We start from the raw sequence: 14,887 nt of genomic DNA, 5'->3' as shown, positions 1-14,887 counted from the left end.
CAAGGAGGGTTGCCAGCCAGTATTGGTCCTTCTCCTTGATACCACGAATACGAGGATCCTTATGCAGGCTTTGCAGGATCAGGGAGGCCATGCAGCGTAGGTTTGCTGAGGCATTCGGTCCAGAGTCCTCTGGGTCACTAAGGGCGACATGGTCCGCAGCCACCTCCTCCCAGCCACGTACAAGTCCATGTGTTTCTTGGGACTGATCCCTTAAAGACTGCTGCTGATGCTAAGGGCCAGGCTCCACCTCCATACTGACACAATCCTCCTCCTCCTCCTCACCCTTGTCCTCTTCCTGTGTGATCAGCGGGCAGGCAGGAACACTGTCTGGATAAAGGGGAACTTGAGAGCTAAGGAAGTCCTCCTCTTTCTGCCTCTGTTCTACCTCAAGTGCCCTGTCCATTATTCCACGCAGCGTGTGCTCCAACAGGTGGACAAGGGGGACAGTGTCACTGATGCATGCACTGTCACTGCACACCATCCTCGTGGCCTCCTCAAATGGTGACAGGACAGTGCATGCATCCCTGATCATGGCCCACTGGCGGGGGGGAAAAAAACAAGCTCCCCTGACCCTGTCCTGGTGCCATAGTCGCACAGGTACTCATTGATGGCCCTCTGCTGCTTGTGCAGCCGCTGCAGCATGGCCAACGTTGAGTTCCACCTGGTGGGCATGTCACAGATTAGGCAGTTCTTGGGCAGGTTAAACTCCTTTTGGAGGTCTGCCAGCCGAGCACTGGCATTATAAGACCGGCGGAAATGCACACACACTTTCCTGGCCTGCCTCAGGACATCCTGTAAACCCGGGTACCTGCCCAAGAACCGCTGCACTACCAAGTTAAGGACATGAGCCAAACAGGGCACATGGGTCATTTGTCCCTGTCGGAGAGCAGAGAGGAGGTTGGTGCCATTGTCGCAAACCACCATTCCTGCCTTAAGTTGGCGTGGCATCAACCACCTCTGAACCTGTCCCTGCAGAGCTGACAGAACCTCTGCCCCAGTGTGGCTCCTGTCCCCCAAGCACACCAGCTCAAGCACCACATGGCATCTTTTGGCCTGCATATTTGCGTAGCCCCTTGAATGGCTACGGAGCACCACTGGTTCCGAGGACAAAGCACAGGAAGAGACCATGGAGAAAGAAGAAGAGGAGGGGGTGGAGGAGAGAGGTGTGTCACAATCATTAGTAGTGGCATTTTGGAGGCGTGGTGGCGGAACAACCTCCAACACTACTGCACCTTGTCTTGCATCCGTCCCAGCTGCCAGCAGAGTTACCCAATGCGCGGTGAAACTTAGGTAACGTCCTTGTCCATGCCTGCTGGACCATGAGTCAGCGGTAATATGCACCTTACCGCTGACCGCTCTGTCCAGCGAGGCCAAGACATTGCCTTCCACATGCCGGTAGAGAGCCGGAATCGCCTTCCGTGAGAAAAAGTGGCGTTTGGGTACCTGCCACTGAGGAACCGCACATTCCACAAACTCACGTAAGGGGGCACAGTCTACCAACTGAAAAGGCAGCAGTTGAAGTGCTAGCAATTTTGCCAAGCTAGCATTCAACCACTGGGCATGTGGATGGCTGGGAGCGAACTTCTTTTGGCGGTGCAGCAGCTCGGGCAGGGAAATTTGCCTGGTACAATCTGACATCGGTGTAACGCAAAGCAGATTGCCCACTAGTACTTGGCTGTGACACACCTAATTCTACACCTTCATTCCTCTCAGTGCAGGTCTCAGAGAGGACTGAAGGTATAGTGGGGTTGGAGATCTCAGCTGATGAGGAGCAAGGAGAGGTCCTCTTTGTTCTTTGGTGTGGGTCTTTTAGATACGCTTGCCAACTAACTGCATGGCAGGTCAACATATGTCTGGTCAAGCATGTGGTGCCCAAGCGGGAGATGTTTTGGCCACGCGAGATACGCTTGAGACATATGTTGCAAATAGCAGCGGTGCGATCTGATGCACTCGTCTCAAAAAAGGCCCACACCAAAGAACTTTTGGAATAACGCACAGAGACAGCAGCACCCTGCACATGCAGAGCTTTGGGGTGTGATGCAGTCTGTGTGTTGCCCTTAGGCTGGCCCCTGGAAGGCATCCTGCCTCGTTGATGATTTGCCTCCTCCTCCTTCTCCTCCTGTCTCCTATCAGGCACCCACGTTGAGTCAGTGACCTCATCATCCCCTCCCTCCTCATCACTGGAGCAAACCTGGCAGTATGCTGCAGCAGGGGGAGCATGACTGCCAGATTGCTATCCTTCTTGGGCACCCCCTCTGTCCGTGCTCACGTTACTGCCTTCATCTAGCTCAGTATCATCATCAGAGCCTTCTAAACGCTGGGCATCCTCCTGGAGCATGTACCCAACACTGTGGACAAACAGTTCGAGGGACTCCTCAGGAGAACATGGTGGGGCTAGGGAAGGAGTCACTGATGCCATTGAGCCGAGGGAAGAGGCCGCGTTGGCAGCTTCTTTGCCAGACAAAGTACCCTGAGCATTTGTGAGAGAGGATGAGGAGGATGAGGTCATCCACTCGACCAAGTCTTCCGCATGTTGCGGCTCAACACGGCCAGCTGCCGAAAAAAAGGCCAAGCGTGTCCCACGGCCACGTGCTGATCAGGATGCACCGTCTCCACGACCAGCACTGTTGCCTCTAGACACAGAGCCTGCTTGCCCTCTTTTATTGGCTTGTGACTGTCTGCCTCTCCTTGTTGGCCTTCCAGACATACTAATGGCCTGTAGCTGCACTAAGCTGGGATCAGTGCTGGGACAAGGTCATTTAGCGCCCAGGGCAAAGACACCAAACTGCGCCCCCCCCCCCCAAAAAAATTTTTAAAAATTGAGCACTAATCGGCCCCAAACACAAATAATACCCCCTATCATCCTTACTAGCATAAATTCTCCCCCCCAATCCCCATTTCTAACAGCCCCAATATTTCCTATCCTAGCACAAATCTCCCCCCCATCACTTCTTCTAGTACAACCCCCCCCCCCCAAATCCCCCTCCTAGCACAAATCCTCCTCCCCCCCCCCCCCATCTCCACGGCACAAATCCTCTCTCCTGGCACAAATTCTCTTTCCCCTCCCAGAACAAATCTTACCCCTGTCACCCCCCAAAATCCCCCTCCCAGCACAAATCTTACCCCTGTCACCCCCCAAAATCCCCCTCCCAGCACAAATCTTACCCCTGTCACCCTCCAAAATCCCCCTCCCAGAACAAATCTTACCCCTGTCACCCCCCAAAATCCCCCTCCCAGCACAAATCTTACCCCTGTCACCCCCCAAAATCCCCCTCCCAGAACAAATCTTACCCCTGTCACCCCCCAAAATCCCCCTCCCAGCACAAATCTTACCCCTGTCACCCCCGAAAATCCCCCTCCTAGCACAAATCCTCCCCCCAAATTTCCCCTCTAGAACAAATACCCCCAATCATCCCTAGCATAAATTCTCCTCCCCAATCCCCATTTCTAACAGCCCCAATATTTCCTATCCTAGCACAAATCCCCCCCATCACCTCTTCTAGCACAATCCCCCCGCCCCCCAAATACCCCTACTAGAAAAAAATCTTATCCTGGCACCCCTCAAATTCCCCATCCCAACAGACCCCCCCAGAATTTTCTTCCTAACACAACAGCACAAATACACCCCCTCCCCCATATTATTCCCACCTAGAAGTAATCATTTTCTCCCTACAAATACTCTCATTGCTCCCCTTGTGTCCTCAGTGCAGCTCTCCTTTCCCTCAGCTTTCCTCATACACAGACCTCAGATACAGAACAGCACGGAGCTCTGTGATTCCCATCTTCTGACGTTCCTCCTCATGTTGTCCTGTCAGAGCTGAGGAGGAGACGATTTCTAAACTTGCCTGTGCGGCAGCTAGTGGGAGGGATACGCTGCTGAAGAGGACCGGGATCACGGCTCAGAGATGCCCGCTTCCCACCCACACTGCTTTCCACTTCCAGCTAGAGCCAGGCTCCTCTAGGTTGCAGCGCCGCCACAGCTCTCCGTGCTCCTCTGAGTCCTCCCACCCCGCCGCCGGCCGGGACTACGAGGCTGCTCTATAGGGGGGAGTGAACAATGAAGCTGACAGGGAAGGGAGGTGAAGCCAGGGCTTGTTGTGCCGGATGCAGGAGCGCACTCGGCACACTTACAGACAATCTTCCAGTTACAGCGGCAAGGGATAGTGTGTATAATGACAGGTGTGAAGCACATTGCCGGCATTTCACCTGCGCCCCCCCTCCTATAGAAAATCGTACCGCCCAGGGCATCCGCCCCTTCCGCCCCTGCCTTGTACCGGCCCTGGCTGGGATATATATATACATATACTGATACTGCAGCTAGCAAAATCAACTGCCTGCCTGTAGTATGAGAACACCACCAACCTTCTACAGGTAGCTTTAGCTGAACACTGTGCAGAGCTTGCAAAAAACTAACTTGTAGCTTATTTAGCTGCCTGCGGTAGTGATAGAATCAGGAAAACACCACCAACCTTCGACAGGTAGCTTTAGGTGAACACTGTGCAGAGCTTGCAAAAAACGAACTTGTAGCTTATTTAGCTGCCTGCGGTAGTGATAGGATCAGGAAAACACCACCAACCTTCTACAGGTAGCTTTAGGTGAACACTGTGCAGAGCTCGCAAAAAAATAACTTGTAGCTCATTTAGCTGCCTGCGGTAGAGATAGGATCAGGAAAACACCACCAACCTTCTACAGGTAGCTTTAGCTGAACACTGTGCAGAGCTCGCACTACACTAACTTGTAGTTTTAGCTGAACACTGTGAGGAGGATGCACTACACTAACTTGTAGCTTTAGCTGAACACTGTGCAGAGGTCACACTACACTAACTTGTAGTTTTAGCTGAACACTGTTCAGAGGACGCACTACACTAACTTGTAGCTTTAGCTGAACACTGTGCAGAGGTCGCACTACACTAACTTGTAGTTTTAGCTGAACACTGTTCAGAGGACGCACTACACTAACTTGTAGCTTTAGCTGAACACTGTGCAGAGGTTGCACTACACTAACTTGTAGTTTTAGCTGAACACTGTTCAGAAGACGCACTACACTAACTTGTAGCTTTAGCTGAACACTGTGCAGAGGTCGCACTACACTAACTTGTAGTTTTAGCTGAACACTGTGAGGAGGACGCACTACACCAACTTGTAGCTTTAGCTGAACACTGGGAGGAGGACACACTACCCTAACTTGTAGCTTTAGCTAAACACTGTGCAGAGGTCACACTAAACTAATTTGTAGCTTTAGCTGAACACTGTAAGGAGGATGCACTACCCTAAATTGTAGCTTTAGCTGAACACTGTGCAGAGGTCACACTAAACTAACTTGTAGCTTTAGCTGAACACTGTGAGGAGGATGCACTACACTAACTTGTAGTTTTAGCTGAACACTGTTCAGAGGATGCACTACACTAACTTGTAGTTTTAGCTGAACACTGTGAGGAGGACGTACTACACTAACTTGTAGCTTTAGCTGAACACTGTGCAGAGGTCACACTACACTAACTTGTATTTTTAGCTGGACACTGTGAGGAGGATGCACTACACTAACTTGTAGCTTTATCTGAACACTGTGCAGAGGTCGCACTACACTAACTTGTAGTTTTAGCTGAACACTGTGAGGAGGACGCACTACACTAACTTGTAGCTTTAGCTGAACACTGTGCAGAGGTCTCACTACACTAACTTGTAGTTTTAGCTGAACACTGTGAGGAGGACGCACTACACTTGTAAAGAAAATGGCTGCACTTTGGTTCACTATATACTTTAGATAAGAGGCCTGGCCTGAATTTTTTTTTATACATGATAGATGAAATACTAACGCAAGGCTTTTGGAATTTTAAGTGGAAATTTCCTAGCTAAGCTATCTGCAAAAACAGATACTTGCGGTGACAATTCTTTTGAATATATGTACGGGAACAAGTTAGAACATCCCACCGCAAACCTGGGCCTAAAGCCAAAAGGCACCTTATCGAAAGTATCTTAAAAGGTTATTTTTATATTATTAATTTTCTTGGAATTTAAGCTAAGAAAATATATTTTGATAAAGAACATTTTGGGTACTTTTGTTAGGTACTTTTTTAAGCACGTCATTTAGCAGAAATATTATGCATATGCCATATAACATGTAATTTGTGATACTTGTACTCTTGTGATTGGATAAACTAAGGGACCGCCCCTTGGTTTGCCCCTAATGATGTACAATGAATTGTTGCCCTATATAACATGTGAAAAGATATAATACATTTGTATTCTCGATATCCAACGTGCTGTGTGGTGTCTTGTTTACCCAATCGATTGAAAAAGATCTTCTTGGTGTCTGAGTTCAGCTCGAGCAAGCAAGGAAAAGGTTTGGGGGTGCAGTTGACCAGTTGACCACTAGCCTTTCAACACTAACTTGTAGCTTTAGCTGAACACTGTGCAGAGGTCGCACTACACTAACTTGTAGTTTTAGCTGAACACTGTGAGGAGGACGCACTACCCTAACTTGTAGCTTTAGCTGAACACTGTGCAGAGGTCACACTAAACTAACGTAGCTTTAACTGAACACTGTGAGGAGGACGCAATACACTAACTCTAAATAGTCTAGCTGCCTGACTGTGGTACTAATAGGATCAAAAGAACACCAGCAATTTTCTTCAGGTAGCTGTATATACTGTAACAAGACAAGCCTGCCTGTCAGTAGGAAGATAACAGGAACGGATCTAGCTAAACTGAATACAGTGTATATATATATATATTTATATATACAACACCTGGGATGCATATATATATATATATATATATATATATATATATACAATACACTGTAAGTGCAGCTAACTCACTGACTGTGCTGCCTAATCTAGCTAACTCAAATGAAATGACGCTGTCTCTCTGTCTAAGCACGCTGGAACACACTACACAGGGCCGCCGTGCAGGCGGCCTTATATAGTGTGGGGCATGTTCTAAACCCTCTGAGCCATAATTGGCCAAAGCCACCCTGGCTTTGGCCAATTACAGCTCTCTCTACTGACGGCGCTGTGATTGGCCAAGCATGTGGGTCATAGTGCATGCTTGGCCAATCATCAGCCAGCAATGCACTGCGATGCCGCAGTAAATTATGGGCCGTGACGTGCCACACGAATTTAGCGCGAACGGCCCATAACGTTCGCAATTCGGCAAACGATCGAACAGCCAAGGTTCGTGTAGAACATGGGTTCGACTCGAACGCGAAGCTCATCCCTACCTATAACATTAAAAATGCAGATGGAATGACATTTTACAGAGAAACCGGCGAAAAACTTTAAAGTTAGATCAGGACTGATTGATGAAGGCATTGATGTCCCAATCAATGTTTAGGCCATGGGGTCTATAACATTTTAATTGGTGTATCCAAAAAGTTTCAAGTTTGGATACACGCCTGACATTGGACTCACCTCTCCAATGGGGCACAAATTTATCTATAATTTGAAACTTGGTTCCCATTGGGTTTTGATTATGGCAAAGCAGATAATGTTTAGGAACGCAGTGATTGGTGCGTCCTTTCTTAATAGCTGTAATGTGTTCGTTGACCCCTACGGCAAACGTACGTATTGTCCTGCCGACGTATTGCTTCCCGCAAGGGCAAGTAATAAGGTATATAATATATCTAATAAGTACAGGTCACAACATGCTTCATCTGATAATCGTTTCCTGTGGTAGTTGATCCAAAAGACTCAATCTTTCTATGTCCGCAATTGTTGTGCTTACATACATTGCACCTGCGGCATGGAAAAAAACCTTTCATGTTGTGAAAAAAAGAGGGGACAGTGGGAGGATCTATTATATTGGGTGCAATTTGTCCCTTTAAGGGCAGTGCGCCCCCATAAATCACTCCTGCTTGACTGTATAGGGCCTAATATTGGATCATTCTTAAGTACTTTCCAGTGCCTGTAGATGATATCCTTAATTTGTTTATGTTGAATGGAGAAGTTAGTAAGAAAAGACCATTTATGTTTGGTATGTTGAACCTGCTTTGGCTGTTCAGATAACCAGAGGCGGCTCTCTAATTAGGCAAAATAGGCGGGGGCCTCAGGCCTCGCAGTCATAGGGGCCTCGCACAGCTGGCTAGTTTACCTAATTAGAGAGCCGCCTCTTCCAGCAGCAGAGGTATCCGCCATCATATAGTCCCGAGTCCCCTCGCTCTGCTACAGGGAGATATACAGGCTGCGAGTGAGACGTGTGATCGGAGCTCCGGATCACAGACAGGGAGAGCCGCTCAGTAGAGTTCTGACAGATCTCCCCCCTCCCCCTGCTGCCCGCACAGCCAGACGAGGAGAGAGAGCTTCTGCTCCTCCTCCTCCCGCCCTCTCCTCCTGTGTCTGCCCCGCCCACTCTCCTCGGCAGTGTTCTCTGCTCTGCCTCACAGAAGGGGATGTGTGGGCGGGAAGATTCAAGCTGAAGACCAGCAAAGAGAAAAAGACAAGGGGAGTCTGATCCATCCATCCATCCAGTCCCTCCATCCATCCATCCATCCATCCATTCCCTCCATCCATCCATCCATCCATTCCCTCCATCCATCCATCCATCCATCCATTCCCTCTATCTATCCATTCCCTCCATCTATCCATCCAGTCCCTCCATCCATCCATTCCCTCCATCCATCCATCCATTCCCTCCATCCATCCAGTCCCTCCATCCATCCATTCCCTCCCTCCATCCATCCACCCATCCATCCATTCCCTCCATCCATCCAGTCCCTCCTGCCTCTCAGTGAGTACACTGATGTAGGGGATGCTCTTCCTTCCCTTCCGTCTCCACCCCCTTCTTTCTTTCTATCTATCTATCTATCTATCTATCTATCTATCTATCTATCTATCTTTCTTTCTTTCTTTCTTTCCTTCTATCTTTCTTTCTTTCTATCTATCTATCTTTCTTTCTCTTTCTTTCCTTCTATCTTTCTATCTATCTATTTCTCTCTCTCTCTCTCTCTCTCTCTCTCTCTCTCTCTCTCTCCTTTCTTTCTTTCTATCTATCTTTCTTTCCATCTTTCTTTCTTTCTTTCCTTCCATCTTTTTTTCTCTTTCTCTTCCTCTTTTTTTCTCCTTCCTTCCTTCCTTCCTTCCTTCCTTCCTTCCTTCCTTCCTTCCTTCCTTCCTTCCTTCCTTCCTTCCTTCCTTCCTTCCTTCCTTCCTTCCTTCCTTCCTTCCTTCCTTCCTTCCTTCCTTCCTTCCTTCCTTCCTTCCTTCCTTCCTTCCTTCCTTCCTTCCTTCCTTCCTTCCTTCCTTCCTTCCTTCCTTCCTTCCTTCCTTCCTTCCTTCCTTCCTTCCTTCCTTCCTTCCTTCCTTCCTTCCTTCCCTCCCCACCCATCCCCCTTTTATTTCTCTCTTTGTGACAGCCTACCAGAATAGGTAGGATCTGTGAGAGCAGCTTCCCTGTGCAGCTCTGCTTGAGGAAAATATATCTTTATTATGCCCACTCACCTACCCCCTGTACTGTCCACTCCCCTATACTGTACACTCCTAATACAGTTTATTTTCATCCCTTGAATTTTTTTTCCCATTATGGGAGTGAGTGGGGCCTCATGTCTAAGTTTTGCCTCACAAAGTCTAGAGCCGCCTCTGCAGATAACAAAAGGTTTCTATCTACCAAAGCAACTTGGTGGATTTCTTCGTCAATCTGAGAAACATTGTATGTACCCTTTATCTACAAATCTGGATTTAAGGATCACCTGTGCATAAACTTTTGTGTATCCTTTAGAGACGCACACCCAGGTATCACAATATACTGTATGTGTGCGACTCGTGACTTAGGGTCACATTTTTGTCATAGGTATTGTTAATATCACTCATACATGTAGGAATACTGTTATTTCACTTTTTCACATTACATATCTCTAATAGGGATATGTGCGATTGTGAGTTTGGGCACAGTTGTATTTTTTGTAATTTAGATATATGTATCATTATGGACATTGTTTCACTTATTTTATGAGTCCTATATCAGTGCTTAATGCACTATATGTACACTCAAAAAGAAAAAAAACTGCGTTTGGCAAAAAAAAAGAAGCTGCGGTTATAAGTGTGGCACACCAAATACAAGATAATAAACAAAAAACCGCGCTATAAAGTGAATAAATAAAATAATCTTTAGTAAAGTCCGTGCAGTCCCATATGAATGTCCACACAAAATATGGAAGGTGAAATTATTATAAGTGAATAACATATAATTTTCCTGCAATGTGATAGATGATACACGGCAAAGGGACTGGAAACACCAAACTATTGCGCTTACCAGACGTAAGCCAAATAAGAGCGGGTGGCTCAAACCCAGCCTGGGCCTTTACAATGATGATCCAGCCGAGTCAGGATGATCACACTCGTCTCATATGTCCAGTCCGTCAAGATTTATATCCAAAAAAATATATAACACAAGCATAGCGTAATACTGATATATGAAAAACTCAAAAAAGTATGAGTATCATATATCATCCAAAGTTGACACAGCAACTATGGATGTTGAGTGAATATCATGCAATCATGCAAAAAAAAAAATGTGAATAAAGGTGAAATAGGTAAGGGAAATAGCAACCCCAATCTCAAATTAAAATCAGGAAATATTATAGCTGTACCAAATCACCCAAAAAATTTAATCAATATGAACGTGAAAAAAAGAAAAAAACGGAACCAATGACAGATAGCTTATCGCATGCACATGCTGCTTACCAGATGATAAATTTAAACAGGCAAAGTGTCACACAACTTAACGTGTAGATAGGATAGGAACACACCAGCGAATCCTAGGGGATATTCAGCTTACCAGACATCCTCACAGAGTAGGCAAATGGGATAAGGCATACACAGGCTCCTATCCGGAGTGGCGTAGACGCGTCCTAGCCAGTCAAGCCCAAGCTCAGTGGTACATATGAAGTAAAAATGCCCAACAGTGTAATACTGTATAATCCAATTTATTCGAATAGAAATTGCACTTACATAAAAGAAGTTAAAAACAGCGAGAAATTGGAGCCGGCCGGCACTCAAACAATACTCCCGTCCTCACAAGGCAAACGTGGTGACGTCAGCACGTCCCTCCCAGACGCGTTTCGTCACACGCTGACGTTTTCAATGCCCCCCATTGAAAACGTCAGCGTGTGACGAAACACGTTCATATTGATTAAATTTTTGGGGTGATTTGGTACAGCTATAATATTTCCTGATTTTAATTTGAAATTGGGGTTGCTATTTCCCTTACCTATTTCACCTTTATTCACATTTTTTTTTGCATGATTGCATGATATTCACTCAACATCCATAGTTGCTGTGTCAACTTTGGATGATATATGATACTCATGATTTATCTTTTTTTAAGTGTTGCACTTTTTTTGACTTTTTTGAGTTTTTCATATATCAGTATTACGCTATGCTTGTGTTATATATTTTTTTGGATATAAATCTTGACGGACTGGACATATGAGACGAGTGTGATCATCCTGACTTGGCTGGATCATCATTGTAAAGGCCCAGGCTGGGTTTGAGCCACCCGCTCTTATTTGGCTTACGTCTGGTAAGCGCAATAGTTTGGTGTTTCCAGTCCCTTTGCCGTGTATCATCTATCACATTGGAGGAAAATTATATGTTATTCACTTATAATAATTTCACCTTCCATATTTTGTGTGGACATTCATATGGGACTGCACGGACTTTACTAAAGATTATTTTATTTATTCACTTTTTAGCGCGTTTTTTTGTTTACTATATGTATACTACCACATTTTTTTGATCATCTTCAGTATTTATTTATCTCTAGCTCCACACTTTTTACTCACATTATCTAATCAAACACCTCTTCGTTTGATAGGAGGACAATTTATTCCAATCAAAGACGAAGACCTCTGGTGCTATATTGGGGTGAGAGGAATAGAATCAAACTTAGTAAGCAACTCTTATGGGCATAGCTAGTACTTAGGGTTGCCACCTGTCCGGGATTCACCCAGACAGTTCGGGTTTGGAATCATGTGTCTGGGTTTCGAACTGCCTGAAACCCGGACACATTATTCAGACTGGACTATGGCCACCCAGCAGGGTTGCTGGCTGCAGTTATCTAAGCTGAAAGTGTCTGTTACACTCTCTTTCACACTGCCCAAAGCTACCACTAACAATCCCCTCCACACACAGACTGGAGAGGAGAGAGGGCTCGATCTGCTCCTCACTCTCCTGCCCCACCCCTCTGTGTCTGCGCACACTCTAATTCCTGGCACTGTGCCTCAGAAAAAGAAAGTGGGGACAGGAAATTTGAAGTCCAGCAGCCTCAGATACATCTGGATGATAGGTACTGACTGCCAAGGGGTGAGTGATCTCCCCATCCATCCCTGCCTGTAAGTTAAAGACTCCCCCCTTCTCCCTCCTGCCTCTGAGTGAGTACACTAAGGTAAATCAGGGTTCTCAGAGCACCCCTTACATCAGAGTTCCCCTTTACACCAGAGACCACTGTGTTTCCCCGTACATCAGAGTCCTCACCGTGTATCAGAGTTCTCAGTGTTCCTATTCAAATCGGGGTTCCCAGAGCATCCCTTATGTTAGAGTCCCCAGAGCTTTCCCTTACATCAAAGTCTGCAGAGTCCCCCCTTACAGTGAAAGGGAACTCTGCGGATTCAGATGTAAAAGAGGAACTCTGTGGACTCTGATGTAAAGGGGGACTCTTGTGATTAACTTCATATGATTAGAAATGTTATTTCATTGCAAAATATATGAACAGTTTATACTATAAAAAAAAATTGCTGTGCGCCGCTAAATTGTCCGGGTAGGTGACAACCCAACTGTTGATGCTTTGCCAAATTGATATAAAGCATGTAGAATGTTATGATTACTCGTTTGTTGAGCTTTACAGACATAGTACAGTATTGAAGATATAACAGTCATGTGCTTAATCCTAATAGCAGTGGATGTCTTTCTGCACCCACAATTTTAAACTTCTATGCATTTTAATGAAAGAAAACCATCTTGTTCTCTTACATTAGCATAATATTGTCTTTGTCGGCTGCCATGGAAAACTGAACATTTTATTTTTCATACTTCTATATATTTTTTACTCTTCCAGAGGCTCCAACATTCGTTTTAAACAACATCCAAGGCCCCCAGATATGGTTCAGTGGGGAGAAGGTCACTTTATACTGTGCGGCCTCATACTGTATGGAAGGCACTCAAGTCATTTGGATGGTGAAAGCAGCAGGTGTAACTATTTCTGAAATAGAGGAGGATGGAGCAGATGTGAATAGAGACTCTCATCGGTCCTCTGGATATGTGGCTCACAGAGAAAGAACTGAAGAATCCGATAAAGAGGGTCTTCAGGATGCCATCTCCTCTCTGACCTTCACACCTTCCATCTCTAAACACCAAAACATATCCATCTCCTGTAAGATTCTCTGTGATGGCAAAGTAAAGGAAAAGACTTTTCAACACAATCATCTTTATGGTGAGTTTTTACAAAATTGTGTGTATTTTCTTGTGAAGGGTTAACAGTATTTGATTGTTCTGTCTCACATTTCTCTTTTTGAAAATGACATACCTCCTGAGACCCAGTCTGTATAGAGAATATGGCAACTTGCTGACTTCACAAAATCCACAGGCAGTTTAACTCACCAAGCAGGGTTAGTAGTTACATTTGCTGTAGTTTTAGTGCTGCTTGGCACATACAAATTATGCTATTCTGGCTTACTTGAAAGTAAAAAAAAATATATCTTTTCCAAAGTTTCCTGACTCTGCATGGGTAAGAACTGTTCTAAGCTAATTGCATGGTGAGGCTGAGAATGGTATCTGGAGTATTGCATCAAAAAAAAAAAAACAAGACGTGGAAGAGAGTGAAATATACTAACACAAAAATGTCACATAATAAAAAGGGTGCTTGTGGAAGTACACTATTCTGCCATGTTTGAGTTCAAGTATGCACAAAAACACTTAATACATCCATTTTTGGGTAACAATCATTCCTGTGGGCTTGTTCTAATGACTGTTTCTCACTCTATTCCAGCAAAACCCACTGCGCTCGGTCCTATAAAACTGTGTCTGACTAATTCTGGAGAGGTGTTGTGCTCACTGGATATAAAGGGATTTTATCCTAGTGATATTCAGATGAAATGGAATGACAAGACATCAGAACCAAACAGAACATCTCAGAACAGTGACGGCACCTATAGTGTTCATAGTTATTATAAACTTCCTGAGAACTTCTTCAGTCTTCCAGACTCTGTGGTGAGGGTGTCCTGGAAACACGAATCCATGGAGGACTGGGAGAGCAGAGAAATGTCTGTGCACGATAAAGGTATCAAGAATGATCAAATCCAGGAGTTACTGAATAAAGGATTTTTTTTGCATTATACACAATGCAATCATGTGACACATGTATGTTAAAGGAATCTGCTTAAACAAAACTTAGAGTAAAATATGCTAAATATTCTTAGTGTTATGAAGTAACAATGACCCTTAGTTTATTTTGGTGACTAGCATTGACTAGAAAAGCCTTTCTTAATTTTTTTACTCCAGAGGAACTCCGTAAAATACTTTTCATGGCTCAAGGAAACCCTGATAAAAATAATTTATCTTGGGTCAGTGGGAAGGATGGTCTTTACTTTGGTGATCAGTGGGAAGGATGCCCCCTTCCTTTACATTGGTGGTCAGAATTATGACCTCACAGACAGCTAAAAATATTATTGGTGTCATGCTACTGGTTCTGCCAAATGGCTTTAGGTCTGGAATTATGCCTCTACCATCAGATGGGAGGTCAATCAACCAGAGGTCAAGGAACCCCTACCAACCTCTGAAGAAAGCCTAGGGTTTCACAGAACCTTGGTTAAGAATAGTTGGACTAGAGAGTCTGCTTAAAATGATATTGTTTAACTACTTCAGATCCGCGCTATAGACGAATGACGGCTGCAGCG

The 14,887-nt window shown here is 45.3% G+C and overlaps 2 protein-coding genes across 2 annotated transcripts in view; both read left to right on the top strand.

The window, feature by feature from the left end:
- The window catches only part of LOC141148558 (uncharacterized), a gene marked incomplete in the record, with an annotated part of 670,733 nt that overhangs the window by 302,857 nt on the left and 352,989 nt on the right, over positions 1 to 14,887 (top strand).
- The window catches only part of LOC141148559 (uncharacterized), a 243,929-nt gene that overhangs the window by 142,669 nt on the left and 86,373 nt on the right, over positions 1 to 14,887 (top strand). The window contains exons 6-7 of the mRNA XM_073636113.1: positions 13,051 to 13,425; positions 13,981 to 14,271. Coding sequence (XP_073492214.1) covers positions 13,051 to 13,425; positions 13,981 to 14,271 — 666 coding nt within the window. The remainder of the gene's footprint in view (positions 1 to 13,050; positions 13,426 to 13,980; positions 14,272 to 14,887) is intronic.

The sequence above is a fragment of the Aquarana catesbeiana genome, linkage group LG06 (assembly GCF_042186555.1).
Source record: "Aquarana catesbeiana isolate 2022-GZ linkage group LG06, ASM4218655v1, whole genome shotgun sequence".
NCBI classification, from domain to species: Eukaryota; Metazoa; Chordata; class Amphibia; order Anura; family Ranidae; genus Aquarana; species Aquarana catesbeiana.
Note: the sequence above shows the minus strand (reverse complement) of the source record. Positions and strands in the feature narration are given on the sequence as shown.